The sequence below is a fragment of the Urtica dioica genome, chromosome 9 (assembly GCF_054948205.1).
Source record: "Urtica dioica subsp. dioica isolate 48M chromosome 9, U.dioica_male_clone48M_v1_H2, whole genome shotgun sequence".
NCBI classification, from domain to species: Eukaryota; Viridiplantae; Streptophyta; class Magnoliopsida; order Rosales; family Urticaceae; genus Urtica; species Urtica dioica.
Window position 1 is genome coordinate 11,163,998 of NC_142764.1, and position 19,248 is coordinate 11,183,245.

At 38.0% G+C, this 19,248-nt stretch overlaps 1 protein-coding gene across 1 annotated transcript; it reads right to left on the minus strand.

Annotated features, from left to right (window-relative positions):
* Positions 1-2,934: 2,934 nt before the first annotated feature.
* On the minus strand, positions 2,935-4,262 carry LOC149384918 (protein PHLOEM PROTEIN 2-LIKE A9-like). Its single transcript, XM_089627390.1, has 3 exons — positions 4,029-4,262; positions 3,855-3,940; positions 2,935-3,516 (listed from the first exon to the last, which is right to left on the minus strand). Exons 1-3 carry the CDS (start codon positions 4,092-4,094, stop codon positions 3,147-3,149), a joined length of 522 nt encoding a protein of 173 aa, XP_089483516.1. The 5' UTR covers positions 4,095-4,262; the 3' UTR covers positions 2,935-3,146.
* Between the last annotated feature and the right edge of the window lie 14,986 nt (positions 4,263-19,248).

A 19,248-nucleotide genomic window follows, 5' to 3' on the forward strand; every position in this document is an offset into this window, starting at 1 on the left:
CGTTGATCGCTTCGACGCTCACATCGACCGGTCTACCTCGGACCGTCACAACATCTCCATTGTGATCTGGTAAGTTTGCGTAGAATTCGTACACGAAGTTTAAGTTCGCCTCGAACTCGGGAACGGCACAATACTTCACCCAGTCATGACCTTGAATACTGTTGCGGATTGACACTCCTATATCGGTGTTAGAGCTCACATTGAATCCCTGCTCAGGGATCACACTGCGCGACGAGATTTTGTCGTAACGATCCTCCGCGGCCTTGCTAGTGAAGACACTTGTGTTATAATCTGTTTCAGGGGACGGTTGACGAGCTCGCTTACCTTTACTTTTACTAGGACCTTTGGAAGAGCTCGGAGCCGTGGCGCCCGCCGGATTTTTTGTTCGAACCATTTTTCACCTTCACAAAGCATAATCATAAAAAATTCAATCTCGACATCTACAATCAACATAACCATTTTAAATACTAACAATGTCACAACAATCACAAATTCTATATCAATTCCGACTTCATTTAAACATAACAATATCAAATTCATAAACAATTCCATTCTAACACAAATTCTAACTCAAATTCATTCTAACACAAATTCTAACTCAAATTCATTCATAATAAAATAAAATAAAAACCCTAATTTTGTTAAATCAATAACCACCTTAAATCAATAACCCTCATTTTGTTAAATCAATTATCACAACATGCAACTCGGGGAAATAACATGAAATCCATATTCAAAAACACGAAATCCATATCAACAACACGAAATTAAATCAATAACCACCTTAAAAACTTAGAAAATCATACCTTACTATGTTAAAGAGAGAGTGAGAGGCGGCGAGAGAGAGAGAGGCGCGAGAGAGTTGGGCGGCGAGGACGTGGCGAACGAGAATGGCGGCGAGGACAAGGCGACGGCGAGTGTTGTTACAAGAAGTTGGCCCTTTGATTCAGGCTTGATTATTGTCTCTCGTGGTGGTTCTAACATCTCAAAGAACATCTCTTGGTTAAAGTTGTCAGCTCGCGGTGAGGTCTTGCTGACAGCTTTATTTCTGGGCTCGCTGGATGCGTGCCATCTGTCTCTGTCTTGGATCAGAGGATATTCGTTTTGTTTGTCTCGTATATAAGACAATGCGAAACCCTAGGTAGGGTTACACACTTTCACGCCGAAAAACCTGAGTGTGCCAAAAAGGTTTTTGTGTATTCTCTATTGTGTGAGTTTTGTTTTCCTGGGCAAAGAACAACACATTAATACACTGAGTGATTGTAAGGGTGAAAAGCGAGGGGAGCTCAAGTCTAGGGGGAGCCTAGACTAGCATCAAGCTACGGTTCACTGGGAGTTAGGAATAGTGAAAGGTTATCATTCATTGTATTCCGATTAAACTCATTTTCCGTTAGTGAAGTTGCTCTTTTCACCGGAATACTCATCCCTCCAGATTAGGCTTTTAAGGCCGAACTAGGTTACCATTCTGTGTGTTCGTTTACTATTATTGTGTGGTGTCTTTACAGGTGTTACTACTGTCTGATACAACACCTTAGAAATAGTTCATACAGTAGATCTGGACTTTCAGTGAGAAATCGGGGCGGCGAGGACGTGGCGAGGGAATTTGGAAGAGAAAATTAAGACAGACTCGACCGAAATGGTTGTCTCGTGTTTGTATTTTGAGGAGAATGCGAAAAAAAAAACTGAAAATGGGTTTATATAGTGAAAACCTAAAAACCTCGCCGCGTCGAGAATATGTCTTCGCTGCGGCGAGAGGATCCTACAACGGATTTTATAACCGTTGTAGGATCACCTCGCCGCGGCGGGATTCCTTCATCGCCGCGGCGAAGCAGTTTCATAAAAAAAATGCTTGGCCACGGTATCCTTCTCGCCGCAGCGGAGTATATTTCTAGCCGCGGCGAGATTATTTCGCCGCGGCGAATGGATTTGTAGAAAGCTTCGCCGCGGCGAGGTTTAAATCGTGCTGCGGCGAGGTCCATCCTTCTACAACGCTTTTATCTTGCGTTGTAGAAAAGTTTCGCCGCGGCGAAAATCACATGGTGCCACGGTGACGATTCTACAACGGATAGTGTTAACGTTCTGGGAAATCTGAAATTTAAGTTCTTCTACAACGCTTTACATAAGTGTTGTAGAATCACCTAGATTCTACAACGCTTATCCAAAAGCATTGTAGAAACACCTGGATTCTACAACGCTTAGTCATAAGCGTTGTAGAAACACTAAGTTTCTACAACGCTTATGTTAAGCGTTGTAGAATCCCTAGTTTCTACAACGCTTATGTTAAGCGTTGTAGAAAGTGGGTTGTATCCAACATTTGTAGTAGTGTAGCAATATGAACACGTTAAAGCGGAAGCGAAAAAGATCGGTTTACCTCCGACCATTGTTGTGTTTTTCCGACGAACTCTGGACTCCGATTCCGGCAAGTTGTTTTGAGGATCTTCTAAACTCTCGCTCTCACCCTTAGATGGCGTTGGTATTCTGAATGTGTGAGTGAGTTTATGACCCCAAAACCGTCATATTTATAGGCTCCAAACCATCAATGGAGAATATTGTGATCCCATGATTAAGGGATTGCGATTTGATTTCCGGCATTAATATGAGCGCGATTTGATCAGAATTAATGAGTTTATTATCATATATATGGATCATAACGAGTGAAGATTATTTCCATATTAATTCCTTAAGTGTATAAGGACATGCTCTTCATTAAGAAGAAATAATCTTACAGCATGTGGAACTATAAGAACAAGGACATAAAAAGTGACACAAAAAATGGGCATACACAATCTGAATTCGCTCTTTGTATTCTTATATATATATATTTTTTATTGAAACTAATGATGATGTGTCTATAGTGATTGGACGGACATAAAAGGTAAAAGACGAAATAAACAGAACATTTGTCGTTCAATGTATGATATTAACATAATCTCATAAATTAATCTTGGGCACCAATTTATTATTCCAATGAAAAAGAAACGCGAATGTGCTAGCAAAAGCCTGCTAGCAACAAATAGTTTACACATGTAGTTGTGTTCTCTTATGGTTACTAGATTATAAAATTATTTGGGTACACAACATTATCTTTATATGGATACTATATGGTGATATTGAGGCAAGGGAAAATCTGTTTTCCCACAAGTTAGTTAGACTTCAGTCACAGTCGCCTCGTGAAGTTGCAAGCCTCCCTTCCACTTTCCGCTCCAAACTTCATAGAGACCGAAATATATTGTCGGATCATTGTTGTCCTTGGGTACTTCGACGACCAAGTCATCGCCATCAGGAGGGTAAATACCCTTATTATTGGTTGTGTCATAGCTGAGAGAAATCTTCTTCCATTTGTACTTCCCTTTCCTACCAACCTTAGCCATGATGTAGACTTGGCAACCGTTCCAGCCAAAGGCATCGGACTTTAGAGTTAAATGGAAGCTTACTTTGTATTTTTTCTCTTTCTTTACATCAAGCGCCGAGCCTGTGACTTCCAGCCAGCAGACTTGAATCAACTCCGCCGGCTCCCTGTACGTATATTTTGTGAAACATTAAGTGCTATTTATATTTTTTTTTATGAGTCAAAAATATATATATTTTTTTAATTACTACTAATAACATGCAAATAATGTCACTAAGACTTGAGTTTATATGTATACACATATATACTTTTATTATTTAAGGAACTATATATCAGTAAGTAAAGATGTTGTCATGCTAACCTTATTATAACACGTAAATAAGTGAGTATACCAATATGACATAGAGCAAAAAAGGGTATAGTACTAGGTTTCTGGATAGTAATGTTGTAATGAAGCGATATCATCCCAATATAACGTAAGTTTGTAGAAAATGGCGTGACTCACCTGTTACAGTCGCTAGTGTTTTTTGGCAAACGCCAATAGCGGGGGTCACTTCCCCACACAATGTTGAGCGCAAGCGGAGGGAATTTCTGATATTACGGAATATATATCTATCAGTTACCTGACTGTGTATAGTTATTAAATGGACGGGAAAAATAATGAATTAAGAGAACTAACCTTAACACCAGTACTTTCTTCATAAATTAATTTTTTATCTGGATCGTGGTGAGCTTTGCTACCCATCTTAGAACAGTAACGAATACAGCTGATTTAAATCTCTCTGGATAATTCTTCTATATGTTTTGGGATGGACTTCGAGGGTGGGTAAAGACACAGGTTCTAGGTCGTCTTATATAGATATATGTTGTCTTTGTTACGTAATGGGATTTAGGTGCTTTGAGTAAGAACCTTATGAATAAATAATTAAATAATAGAAAGCGAAGTTGCTTTTAAATTGAATTTAGTGGAGGAAAGATAGATATGCCCCTTTTGTAGATTTAGAAAAGCGGAAGGCATCGAATAATCTTCTTTCTTTTCAGAAAAAAAAAAATGAAAAGCGGAAGGCTTATTATTCGTACCGTTCTGCAAACATGTTCATAGTGAAAGCAAGATATATATGAATGCATTTTAATTTTTGCGGACGTTGTTTATTTATTTATATGTATATTCTTCGGCATGTTGACGTAAAGAATCTTGTCCGGCATTGATAAGGTTTGGTCATCGCCGAAAGGATCATATAAACCCGTATATATATATATATATATATATATATATATATATATATATATAACACAAAAAATTAGAAAAATAATCAACGTTTGATATTGTTAAATAGTTAAAGTTTGGTAAATATTAGGTAAATAACCATAAATGATGAAGTGACTTAATATGCTATTGTTCATTTACTTAATATTTAAGTATGTAATATATATATATATATAGAAGTCAGTAGCAATCCATGGTGAACTATAACCCCCCTTAATTTTTTTTTTCACTTTTTATCTGTTTTTCATTTTCCTTTTTTATATATATATATATATATATATATATATATATATATATATATATATATGTGTGTGTGTGTGTGTGTGTGTATTAAAATACATAAGAACGAAATCAACGAGTTTATTTTTAGATTCACATAGTTGTAAAAATAATTCATTCAAAAAGTGTTAAAAGATTTCTAAATATGTATAAAATCAATGTTTAAGAAAATTATAATACCAAAACATGAATTGATAAAATAAAAATAAAAAAAAGTAGAAGCCTCAACTTGTTTTTTATTTTGTTTACAAATATTCTTATGGTTGGAATTTTTTTAATTACTGCCACTTATTACTTGCATGTTTTTATTCTATACTTTATGTGATTGTTGAAAAATCAGTATACCCAAAACGATAGGGCTGTACAAAACCGAACTAAAAATCGGATAAAACCGATATCCAAACCGAATCGAAACCGAAATCTGGAGCCACGTTAGATAACCGAAATTCGGATTCGGATAACCGATCCGGTTTCAAAAACTGGACCGGATATCGGATTTGATTTTAGACAAATTTGAATATCGGTTACATAACCGAATTTTTTTTATTTAAAAAATTAAATTAAAAATAATTAAACATAGGTCTTTCACAACCACCTAGACTACCATTTTGAAACAAAAAAAAAAAAAAAAATTCACAAAATTTTTTACCTTAACTTTTATTTTTTAGACTATGAATTATTATTTTAGAGCTTTATATGAATCGTTTTGTACTCGTATTTAAATCATTGTAATAATTTATTTTAGAACTAGATATGTATTTTAAAAATTGGATAGCCGGTTTGTTTAAACCGTATATAAAAGTGGATCCGAAATTTAAAGAATCGAATAACCGAATTTTGAAAAACGGATATTGGACCGGATATTGGATTTAAGAAACCGGCCGCGGATAACCGAATTTCGATTTTAGACTAAACTGGACCGGATATTGGACCGAATTTTTAAAAACCGAATATTCGGATTCAGATATAAAAAATGTAAGAAACCGAACCGAACCGATCCAGTTTCAGCCCTACAAAACGGTAAAGAGACACCAAAAAAAAGTTGTTGCCTGCAATAAACCAATACTACAAAACAAAAACGTGGTTTTCCTTTCTTTTAGTTTTAGTATATGTAATATATATATATATATATATATATATATATATATATATATATATATATATATATATTAAAAAAGGCTCTCTCTCGTGTCAATTTTCTAGTGGTACAAGAGCACTGACAAGTGGAAATGTTACTTAATACGTCTATCGGCTAGTTTAAGCCGTTGCTCAATATCACAACAAAGAATTTGCTTCAAGTCTTTAAGGGAAGTCTTAACAAAATGCTCCAAGGCTCTATTTGTAATTTGAAAAAATTGCAAGAGAAAGTAAAAAAATACGAGAAAAAGAAAAATAAAACGGAAATTAAAATTATAACACTACAACATATACAACAATTACCGACGATTTTTTTCGTCGGTAATAACCCGATAATCGTCGCTAAATGTATTTAGCGACGATTTTAGCGACGATCATTATCGTCCCTAACTGTCCGTGCCTAAATATATTTAACGACGATTTATTCGTCGCTAAATATTTACCGACGAGATTAGCGAAGATAAATTCGTCCGTAAATGTTGTGACGAGAAGTTTTTTTTCATTTTGTGACAGATAATTAGCGATGACTTTTTCGTCGCTAATTCGCGCGGGAAATTTTCCCGCGCGAGTTAGCGACGAAAAAGTCGTCGCTAATACCTTCAGTGTTTTAATAATTAACGTCGCTAATTATTATTATTATTATTATTATTTTCATTTTTTTCGTCGTTAATTATTAATTTTTTATGGTTTTTTGTTTATGAAATTCTAAAATGAAAAATCAAATAAAAACTAAATCAACAAATATATAAAATCCGGTTACGTACGTTTTCGGTTATCGAGAAATATGTAAATAATAATCTACTATACACAAAATATCTAATAAAACACTAATCGCGACGTTTTCTTTGTCGTCCCGACGCTCGTTTTCCCCATCGTCGACGTGAAACGCTCTTCTGCTGGAGCTGAAACTCTGCAAGCTGCGGCGGAACAATGTGTTGATCAGTAGACTGACTTGGTCCGCCGGGCGTCGTCTGCTAGCTAGCGTCGGGAGTCCTCTGCTGGCCGCCCGTCGGAGTGTGGACGCCGGCCGTCGGAGTCTGCTGGCTGTGGGATGACGGAGCGTGCTACGAACTCTGCGGAAATTGAGGCATAAACGAGCTCATGTTGAGGCCGGGCACCTGACTCTGTATTGTCTCGGCGAACGAGGCGATGGTCGACGTGAACACCTCCTGGGAGATATATCCTGGATGCGACGTCCCAGCCTCCGAACTACTGTAGACTTCGGCGACTTCAGCCGCCATCCGTGCTCCCTGTGGCACCAAACGTCCGACGCCGGTCAAGTGATCAGTCCACGAACCCATAATATCGCGGATCGCCTACTGCTCTAGGACGGAAATATCAACGTCCGCTCCTTGTTGCTCAGCCTCCGCTCGCAACGTGTTGAACCTATCGACCAGTCGATCCTGATATAATTAACTAGTTAGTATATATTAATCGAAAAATAAGACAAAATAAATGTAAACTTACATAACGTGCGGAGGCTTCAGGAGTCAGCCATTCGGACTTCTCGGACTGATGTTGCCGCTTGTAGTTCGCAAACAAGCTCTCGAAAGCCCCTGTCTCGGCGCTCTTCTGCATGTAAACAAAACTTCAAGTGTTAGATAATTTTAACGATTTGATGTATCATATAAATATAAAACTTACGTTCTTCATGCGATGGGTCGAGAACCCAATCGTCCCCTGTCGAGTCTTCGTTTTCTTCTTCGCGCGATTCGCATTGTTCTTCGCTTGTATGGCCTGTAATATAAGTAAACGTACACGTAAATAACAAATCGTTTAATAAAAGGGTAAACACATATTTAACGTAAAGGATTTGATTACCTTAAACTCATCGCTCATATATCATTCTATCAGCGTCTCCCATTCGGTGTCGAGCTTAACGGTCCTCGGTTTCATCGACCGCGCCACCTGTACACTGCTCTTGCAGTCGATGTCGAACCATGACCGCAAGGTATGCCTCAAATCGCGAAGACGAGTCTTCGCGTCTCGAATGATTGCCACATCGAAAATCGCCTTCTTCTTCCCGGTTGCATCACCATCGACTCGAATGTCGTACTTATCTCGAATCGCTGCTCGGATCTCGGCCTCATTCGCCGGCCCCACGTTCGCATTCGTCCACCTTGGGACCGTAGGCGAGATCTTGTCTCGGACCACCAACTCGAGCGTGTTCGCGAACGTCGCGAGATCCAGATCCATCTCGCGCTCTGGCTGCAAGAACGATTGAAACTCCTCGTTATAAATAACGACTTCCTTCACCCCGGGGCGCCGTGCACGCTCAGATCGAAGCCCGACCGTCGGCCCACGCACGGCCGGTTCGATATCCTCGTCTTCTTCTCCGACGCCATCGCGTACGGGCGCCGACTCGCAATAATTCGGGAGACGGGCTAAGTAGTCAATTGAACCCTCTGGTCTAGCTCGATTACGCACAAAGTTCTTGAGCGTTCCAAGGTATCTCTCAAATGGATACATCCACCGCATATGAACTGGACCTCCGTTAATTGCCTCCTCCGGTAGATGCATTACCAAATGAACTATGATTGTGAAGAAATCAGGCGGGAAAATTCGTTCCAGCTTACACAATATAAGCTTCACATCCTCCTGCGTCTTCTCAATGTCTGAAATTACCAGCGTTCTAGAGCAAATAAGTCTGAAGAAGTTGCAGAGCTCTATTATGGCGTCTCGAATGGTTCGATCCAGAAAAGGACGAATAGCAGGAGCCAATAGGCACTGCATAATCACGTGGCAATCGTGAGACTTCAAACCTGTCAACCTCCCATCCGCGGTAACATTCTTCTTCAAATTCCCAGCAAAACCATCGGGAAATCTGACAGATCTCAAGAACTCAGTAAACCGCTTTCGTTCTGAAGGTGTCAGAGTGTATGACGAAGGCGGTTTCATCCATCTATCTCCTTCTTGGTACAAATGAAGCTCGTTCCTTATGTTCCAGTCCGCCAAAGTCAGCCGCGCCTTATCTGTGTCTTTCGTCTTCCCCTCGATGTTTAGCAAGGTACCCAGAAGATTGTCGCATACATTCTTTTCTATATGCATTACATCGAGGTTATGCTTCAGCGTAAGACTCGACCAATACGGCAACTCGAAGAAAATACTTTTCTTTGTCCAATTCAGCTCACTCGCATCGCGCTTTCGTTTCTTCTCGCCGAAGTCAGGGTGCTTCCCCGGGGTTGCATCTCCCACTAATCGCAATTTTCGAATATGTCGCTCGCTGATTTTCTCACTGGTGGTGGTCGTTTCTCATTTCATACCTTGTACAGTTTGCTCTTCCTCATCGGGTGTAACAACGGCAAGAATCGACGATGATCGCAGTAAACAATCTTGTTCTGAGCCTTGAAAGATGGTGTGTCGTTGTTACACGTCGGACAAGCAAGGTACCCTTGACCACTCCATCCCGACAAACTGCTTCTCGCTGGAAAATCATTCACCGTCCATAGAAGTACGGAAAACAACCTGAATAGCTCACCGGTCGAACCATCTCTCAACACAACACCGGTTTCCCACAATTCCTTCAGCTCATCAATCAGCGGTTGTAAGAAAACATCCATGTCTTTTCCCGGCGCACTACGACCTGGTATAAACAATCTTAACATCAAGTACGATGTTTTCATGCACAACCACGGCAGTAAATTGTACGCAGTCAAGACTATCGGCCACATACTGTACGATAAAATCATGTCACCAAATGGGTTGAAACCATCGGCGGCAAGTCCAAGCCGGACGTTCCTCGGTTCTGCCGCAAACATGGGATATTTTCGGTCGATCTCCTTCCACGTTGCTCCGTCTGCAGGATGTCGCAGTACACCATCCTCCTTAATGCGTTCATTCTCGTGCCACTGCATCTCTAGAGCTGTGTGCCGACTCGCGTACAGTCGCTTAAGTCGATCTTTCAGTGGAAAGTAGCGCAACACTTTATGCGCTATTTTTATTCCACCGTCTTTCTTCAGCCACCGGCTCTCATTACAAACTGGACACTCGTCTAGATTGGCGTTGTCCTTCCAAAACAACGCGCAATCGTGTTTGCAGACGTGAATCGACTCGTAACCCATACCAAATCGACGCAATTTCGCCTTTGCTTCATAGTGTGACTCTGGAATCGTGTTGCCGATCGGATGAGACTTTTTCAGTACTTTCAGTAGCTGATCAAACGACTTATTCGTCCACTTGTTCATCACTTTCAAATGCATCAACGTGAGAACAAAAGAGAGTGACGAATACTCCGTACAACCCGGCCATAATTCTGTGTCCAGGTCGCTGAAAAGGTCATCGAATTGTCCACTCTAGTATTCTGCATTCGGGTCAATAATGTCATCGTCACCGTCTACGTCGTTGTGATCTAAGATATCGTGTACAACATCAAACATCTCGCCTCCTCCTCTGTAATCCGTCTGATACTGCATTACGTCATCTTCTTCCTCCCCGTGAAAGTTCCACCTCGTGTAATTCCTCTTAAATCCTCTGATAAAGAGATGATTCTCTATATCAGGAATTTTTTGCATCAACACGTTGTTACACCTCTTGCATGGACACTTAACTCGTCATTCGATGTTTACGTGTTGTCGGGCCATTGCCATGAACTCTGTCATGCCAGCCGCAAACTCAACGCTTAAACGTTGGTCCTCGATTATCCAATTCCTATTTGGATAACTCATTTTACCTATAGATTGAACATTTCAAAATTTAGTAGTTTTCGGATTTTATTTTATAATTTCACGATCCTACCGAAATTTCGGCAGAACCTCCCCTATAAACTTAACAACCCGGCATCAAGCTTTTAACTTTAAAACCTGCATAGAAACATCCTAAAACTAACAATAAATCCAACCTCAGTGGTTCGATTATTAAAATTCATAATCCATATCAACTAATTAATTTCACATTTTTAATCATTTCTAACAATAATTAAATACAATTCCATTTAATTTACATAAACTAACTAATTGTTTTTACATAATTTTACCTAATATAAATATTTATAACTAATTTAAATATTTATACCTAATATTAAAATTTATAACTAATTTAAATATTTGTGTAAACAAAACTAATTTAAATATTTATAAAATTTATAACAAATATATAATTCATTTATAACTAATTAATTCATTTATAATTTATAAAATTTATAACAAATATATAATTCTATAAATATAAATTATGTAAATATAACTAATTAATTCATTTACATTTATAACTAATTAATTCATTTATATTTATAACTAATATATTTAACTAATATATTAATTCTATAAATAACTAATATATATATATATAAAGTTATAAAAAAAAAAAAACTTACCGATATGTATGTGACGGGTCGGAGCGCGCGGGAAGCGGGGAAGCGGACAAGGACGGCGTCGGCGGGGAAGCGGCTACGGCGTCGGTGACGGAGCGGCGGAGGAGCTGCAACGGGAGAGAGAGAGAGAGAGAGAGAGAGAGAGAGAGAGAGAGAGGTAAGGAGAGAGATGTGAGGAGAGAGAGAAGTGAGGAGAGAGAGACTAACCGGGGAGGACGAGGTTGGCGTCGACGGCGTCGGCGACACACGGCGGAGGAGGGCACACGGCGGACGGATGGCGGAGAGGAGAAAAAGAGAGAAAAATGGCGATTTAGGTTAAGAAAACGAAATGGGGGAACTCAGTCGCGATTTGGTATTTAAAGACATTTAGCGACGACTAAATCGTCGCTAAATGCACTTAAATAACCAGGCATTTAGCGACGACTTCTTCGTCGCTAATAGTTTTCATAGATATTTAGCGACGATTTAGTCGTCGCTAAATCATTTCGTTTCAATTAAATGAGAGGGATTTTTCCCTCTTTAAAATTCGTTAAAATTCGAAATCGTTTAGCGACGATTTGTTCGTCGCTAAATGTATAGCGACGACAAAAAAATATTTAGCGACGAGAAAATCGTCGCTAAATGTTTTCGTTTTAATTAAATTGGAGGGATTTTTCCCTCTTTAAAATTTGAAATTAATTCTACATTATTAGCGACGATATTATCGTAGCTAAATGAATTCACAAATCATTAGCGACGATTTTATCGTCGCTAAATATTTTCCCGCAAACTTAGCGACGAGAAAAAAGAATTAGCGACGAGAAATTCGTCGCTAATTATCTTTGCCACCAAACTTTAATATTTTTGGCACCAAAAAATCAGCGACGCTATTATCGTCGCTAAATGGGTGATTAGCGACGATTTATTAGCGACGATTAAGTCGTCGCTAATAGTTTCGTCGCTAAATGTGGTATGTCTTGTAGTGTAACTCGTTTGGAATCATGGAAAATAAGAAGGGGAGAAAGAGAGAAAGTAAAAAAAAATTGACAGATGGAAGTCTCTCGTGTAAAAATTTGGATGGATTTTATTTTTCACCAAAATTTTCATAAAAAATAAAAGCTTTTAATTAATTATAATTGAATTGAAGATCATACCATGCAGTTTCTTATCATTTTTACTAAAATAATAAGAAACTGGAAGGCGTTGTTACTCATATAAATTGCATAAGTCCGAGAATATGCTCGGATGTTCCGAGAACATAAAGAATTCAGCAGTGAGCTCAAGTCAAATAGGCCTGAAGGTTCATGAAGATTAAGGAACGAACCGTTCATAAGTCAATAATGAACCCTATCAGGCAAAACTTCGGAGAGAAGATAAGATGGTAAGTCAAACATAAGTCAAAACAAGTCAAACACGTTCAGGCAAAACTCATATAAATTGTATAAGTCCGAGAATATGCTCGGATGTTCCAAGAACCAAAAGAATCCAGCGCTGAGCATGATTCAAATAAGCCTGAGGATTCATGAAGGTTATGGAACGATCCGTTTATAAGTCAATAACGAACCCTATCATGCAAAACTTCGGAGAGTAGAGAATATGGTAGGTCAAAGACTAGCCAAAACAAGTCAAACACGTGTGTATTATTAAATATTAAAGCAAAACGCTCACATCGACGATTATGCCGAGCACACGAAGAATAACCACTCATTACATACGTTTTGGGAGCGATTACTTGATAACTATCAAGGACGTGATACTATTCACCACACGTACTCGACCCAATACGTTTATAAATAGAAGAGAAACTCGCTGAAAAAAGACAATTTACTTTTTCACCCAAAAGTCACAGGTCAGAAGTCTCATCTATCGTTGAATATTCTCATTTAATTGCTCTATTTTATTAGATTCGTCTGTCCTATACACTCGGAGTTTCTGAAACTGTATTTTCGGATCCAAGTATTTTTCGTGAGATATTTGTTATACTAATTCTGTCTGTCGACACATAGTTTAAGACACCGCGATGACAAATTATGACTTTAGCAACTCGACTTACCACGACAGCAAACTTGTCAGTTTCTTTCATCCATGAAAGGCATTAACAATAAGAATACCGCTGTAATGGATTTTTTGTGAATTTGCGGTTATGTAACAATCTTTGATGATAATACTGCTCATGATCGCCAAATTGTATTTCAGGCGTTCTTGTATAGTCATAGAGTTTTAAATAAATTACGCGAATATTTAGCGTATTTATTTGTTAATACTTTTGAACCATATTCTAGACAATACTTAGCGTCAAAGATTAATACGTTGTTGAACTACGAATCTGTGGTCGAAGATTCTACAAATTTAGGACTGATCAGCCAAATCAATTTGAACCATCTCAAGGTCTTTCACATTTAACTCTCTCAGAGCAACAACAACAAAAATTGAATTTTAAAATATTGCAGAAACAGCGTATATGACAATGTAATATGGGGCGTACTTCTCTATTTGTCCACAGAGCGACCATCAATCTAAATTTTTTGTACATTTTTGTGACACGTATGGTAAATGTATCTATTATAATGTTATTACTAATTAATTCAAGTTTTTGACAAACTCTTTTCAATGTGTAAGGCAGCTTAGTGGACCCACTTGTCAAATGAAAAAAATGAGCTCGAGTCAAACAAAAAAGAAATTATAACAATTTAAATTTATTTCTTAAACTTAGTAAATTGAAATTACATGAAAGTAGTCGAATAATTTCTTTTAGTTAAAATTATAGCTTAATAATCCAAATATTTTCTTAAGTTTTATATAATTATAAATTTTAAGTGCAGCTCACACAAATCTTTGGAATTTAAAATCAAGAATCGTCCTTTTTTAGAAAGATAAAACAAGAATCGAGAGCCATCACATAGCCGATTATATTTTTATTTATTACGCGTACAACTAGATCCTTTGATAATCATTTTTTATAGATATCATTCCGCCCTTGATTATATGTGCAATGAGTTGGTATAAAAAAAAAATTAAAAAAAAGAAAGAAAAGAAAAGCAAACAAACACACACAGTGATTCAAACCCAAAGTCTTCTAAGCACCAATTACAGCCGTAGAAATATTTTAAATGCAAATGTTCGAGTCATCCACTTCGCTATCGGAATCTAATCAATTTCCGGGCGTACTATTTCTAAAATAATAAATACCGCGTTATTCGTATGAAATAATACCTAAATTGCGAATAGCGATAGCCATATGTAGAAAGAACAGTGCTTCCGAATGACAAAAGTTCAAGGAATGTGGAATCCAACACGGCAAAAGTCACCAGCTTGGAAAAAGATAACATCTACCACGACAAGGATATGCAAAATTAATTGCAGTAAGTAATTAGAGAATTTATAGTAATCGTGTAGCTCCAAGAATGGACATCGTTGAATTAATTAGGAAGAAAAGTTTCAACCGTCCCTATTAAGATTTAAGAGAGATAACAGATGCCGATGGTATTTTTTCTATCAGCGCCACCAGCGTCCTATGTAGAATGGCACGTGGGATCCACCACAAAAGATTTAATAAATGAACTAATAATAGTATAGAATCAACAGCTTTTCACTTATGAAAAAAAAGACAATAGTATGCGCAAGTTTTGTTTCATATATATTCCATACCCAAAAAACAAAATATACAGAAGCAAGATTAAAGATTAAAGAGTTAAAAGAAGAGAAATTTTTTTCCATTAGAGAAGAAGTTTTTTAAGACAGAGAATGTGTTTATCGCATATGTGTTCTTTTCTCATTTTGAAACTATACAAAAATATTATTATTTAATATTCTAAGTTATTGTCTTGTTGAATTTGATTTTTTTTAAATTGATTTTCTGTTTATATATAATATGAGGGTGTCAAGATTATACAAGACTACATTCTCTTTTATTTAATTTAGGTTTAGTTTAGGTTTAATTTAACTTGTTGTTAAAGTTTAATTTAAGCGGAGTTCCGAGTTTGAGAGCCGACGGTGGACGAGCTCGGGGCTTGCCTCTATCCTCCACAGGGGGTGGGCCCTCAAGAGCGTAGAGGGCCTCGCCAGAGCCTCAGAAGGCTTTCACCGGACTAGCGGCGACCACAAGGGGTAGATGTCTCGGTTCAAAGCCAAACGTGACCGCTCGGAGGAGATCTAGAAGAAACTACAAGGAGTCGAATTGAAGTGAATTGGGTTTGAGGTTGAGAACTTCTTGACAATGTTTTATTTATTTATAGTAAATCACTACTACAAATACAGTTTTCCGGTGCGGATGATTTTTGGGTGCCACTTTTCGCACCTAAAAATCGCACCAAAAACGACTTTCGGGTGCGAAAAGTCGCATCCAAAAGAAATTGAAGCAACTAAAAATTTTCGCTGATTTTTTTAAATTTAGGTGCGACTTTTCGCACCCAAAAGTCCATTTATACCTTTGGGTGCGACAAAGTCGCACCCAAAAATCAAGGTTAACTTGTGGGTGCGACAAAAGTCCAAATATTTTTACGTGGTCTTTTTCCCCCGTTTATATTAATTTTGACCAGTCAGAACATTGGGTACGACAAAGTCGCACCCAAAAGTCCATTGGGTGTGACTTTGTCGCACCCAAATTATAGATCTGGTTATAAAAAAATTTCAGTCTCAGCTTATATATGTATCTCTCTCACGCTCTCACTCCCGATTTATCTGGTCCCCTTCGCCGCCCGAGCTCGCCCGTCGTTCCGCCGCGGTCCGACAGCCTCTCCGGCCCCGGTAAGACTCCTCACATTCTCTCTCTCTCTCTTTCTCTTTATCCTAGTCTTTGTCTCTCACGTTATCTCTCTCTAGCTCATTTCTCTCCTCTACGCGCTCCGGTCCTCACTGTGTTGAGCTCACCGGTCGGAGCTTCAAAGTCAATGTTGGTCACCTGAGCTCCGCCCTGGTCCGACAGCCTCCCCGGTAAGTCCTCCTCTCAATTTTTCTCTCTAAATCTCTATGTATCTCTCTCCAGCTCACACTCTCTCTCAAGCTCACTCTCTCTCATGGCGATTTTAGGAGAAAATCAACAACAAAAGGTATTTCTTTCGTTTTTCTGTTACGATTTTCGTCCAGTTTCAAGATCTCTCAATTCCGTTCATTGTTTGGGTTGTTTTTCGGAGAGGGTTTATGTGGATTTGGCTCGTTTATGCAGGTTTCTTCGGAGGTTGCTTCGATGCTGCAAGGCAGGTTCGAAGTTTTCACGTTCAATTTCTCTGATTATTATACACACACATTCAGTCAAAAGTATCGCAACAGAGTCATTCAAGCAAAAAAAAAAGCAAATTTATCTTTCAAGTTTATGTAAGTTTATGTATATTAGGTATTGTACACTATGAAATATCAATTTGACACTAGAAAGTACTCTCTATTGAAAACTCCATTTTTTAGAGCATATTTTTTTATTTTAGAAAGATGAATTACTGTGATAATTCAATGGATAAGTTTATGTCCTTAATCTCTTAAGCTTGTGAGCTTGTGACTATCACAAATTTGGATTATATTCAGTTTCAAAACTAGAAGTTTGTGACTATAAATAGCATGCCTTGTAAGTGTTTGATGAATGTCCAAAACCTGAAATTGTCCAATTTTTCCTTCGTTTTTTAACCTTCTTTTCCACGTGAGAAATACAATTGTGCATGTTTGCCTTGTTTACTCTCTGTGTAATGATCTTTTGATACAAACAAACCTGATTTGGCTTGAAACTGTCTACCATGTTGTGATTCAATCAGTGGCATTTCTTTTTTCTGAACGAAAACGTTGGATTTATTAAAGGAAATCACTTATGTGTATTATACTGCTAAAGATGTCTAAATTAAAGGCAAGTTGATTGTGTTGTTTAATCTCGTTGACTAAACCAATTAGTTGATTGTGATCTTACCAGATTTTATGGACAGTAAAAGAATTGAACATAAACAAGCTTTTGGGTGAAAATTTTGTAGAACTCATCAACAATGGGAATGGCAAAGAGAGAACTCTAGTTTGCAAAAACAGTCGACCTACGGTGCGTTTGTTTGTGTTTCGTGTCTTCAGATTGTCAAATGTAAGAGATTATTGAATATCTGTTTGTGGCGGTCATATTGGCAGATAGGTCGGTGAGTCTTTGGTGCAGCGAAGTGACTCAGAACAAGAAGATATTTCGTACATGTTTGACGACGAAGTCACGACCCCTGTTAAGGCCTGCGGGGACTTGGCATTGCATGTTGGGCAAAACGGTATTAATATTTTTTTGAACTCTGTTGGTCGCGATTAAGTAATCTGGTAAGATAAGAATGTCTCTTCATTAGTATCCTTCATTGTGTATTGCACGTTCTTGTTGCAGATTTCATTTCAAGCTGATTGAAGTCAAAGATGAGGACGCGTCGATCTCGTCGCCGAAGATGACCAAAGCTGATCAAGGACGATGACTGCAATGAAGGGTGAGACATAGTAGCCATAACTCTGATTAAGAATCTTGAGACTTGACTAGTGTATTGCAGCGTGTCTGACTTTGGTGCACGTTTAAGGCGAGTTATTTCCTTAGAAATTTAGATAAGGTTTGAATCTCATTGAGTTTATTTATAGAGATCTCTTGTTCATATGGATCCGATATTCAATTATTAATTTACGTAGTTTATTTTACTTTTTATATGATTTGTGGGATTGGATATGATATTAAAAGAGTTTGAGGCTGAGATCTCTTGTACGTATGTTGAGTATGTGTTTCAAAGTTTGAGGCTGAACATATTTAGTTGCTTTTCATTTTCATAAATAAATTAAGAATCGAAGTCACTTTTAAATCAGGTGACAACTAAAGCACTGTTAATAATTACGTTTTTCAAAGATTTAAAGTCACTTTATAATAGAGCGACATCTTAAGCACTATTTCTTTTAACCCACAAATGACTATCGGGTGCGAAAAGTCGCACCCAATGGTCATGGCGGGAACTATCGGGTGCGACTTTGTCGCACCCAATGCTCTTTTACCCGCCTTTTCCATGGACTTTGGTGACTTTTTAGATGCGACTTTAGGTGCGGAAAGTCGCACCTAAATGTCGCACCCGAAAGTCAAGACTTTTGGGTGCGACTTTTCGCACCTAAGACATTTAGGTGCGGACTTTCGGGTGCGGAAAAGTCGCACCCAAAGTCGCACCTAAAGATATCTTTGGGTGCGAAAATTGACTTTTGGGTGCGAAAAAAGTCGCACCCAAAGGTCTTTTTTGTACTAGTGAATGGCTATTATAGCAAAGTAATAGACTTATAAGTTCAGTGTCTTCTGTAATGAATTTGAACCTTGTTACTCATGTAAATTGCTTGAATCCGAGCACCTACTCGGAGGCAATGAGAACAGAAGGAATCCAGCACCGAGCTCGAGTCAAATAGGCCCGATAGCTCATGAAGGTTAAAGAACGACTCGCTCACAAGCCAAGAACGATCCCTACCAAGCAGAACTTCGAAGAGAAGAGAAGAGAAGCTGGTAGGTCAAAAATTAGTCAAAACAAAACAAACACGTGTAAAATAAAAATAAAAAACGCTCACCTCGACGGTTATACCGAGCATACGAGGAATAACTACCCACTACACACGAAATGAGAATGGTTACTTAATAATTATCAAGAACGTAGGATTGATCACTACACGTCCTCGACCCTAAACTACCTATAAATAGAGAAGAAGTACGCCGGATGAGATTCATTCACATTTTTCGCACGCAAAACATAATAAGTCCAAAGCTTCATCTATCATTCAGCACCCTCATTTACTTGCTCTCTCTTATTAGATTCATCTGTACTTAGGGATAATCTTGCTTAGACACTCAAATTTCTCAGGAGTACGTTATCATAACTAAGTACTCTTCCTGAGATAATTATTATATTAATTTTGTCGGTTAACATACCCTGAAAAGCTTTTCTTTAATAACTTTTTATTTATTTTAAGTGA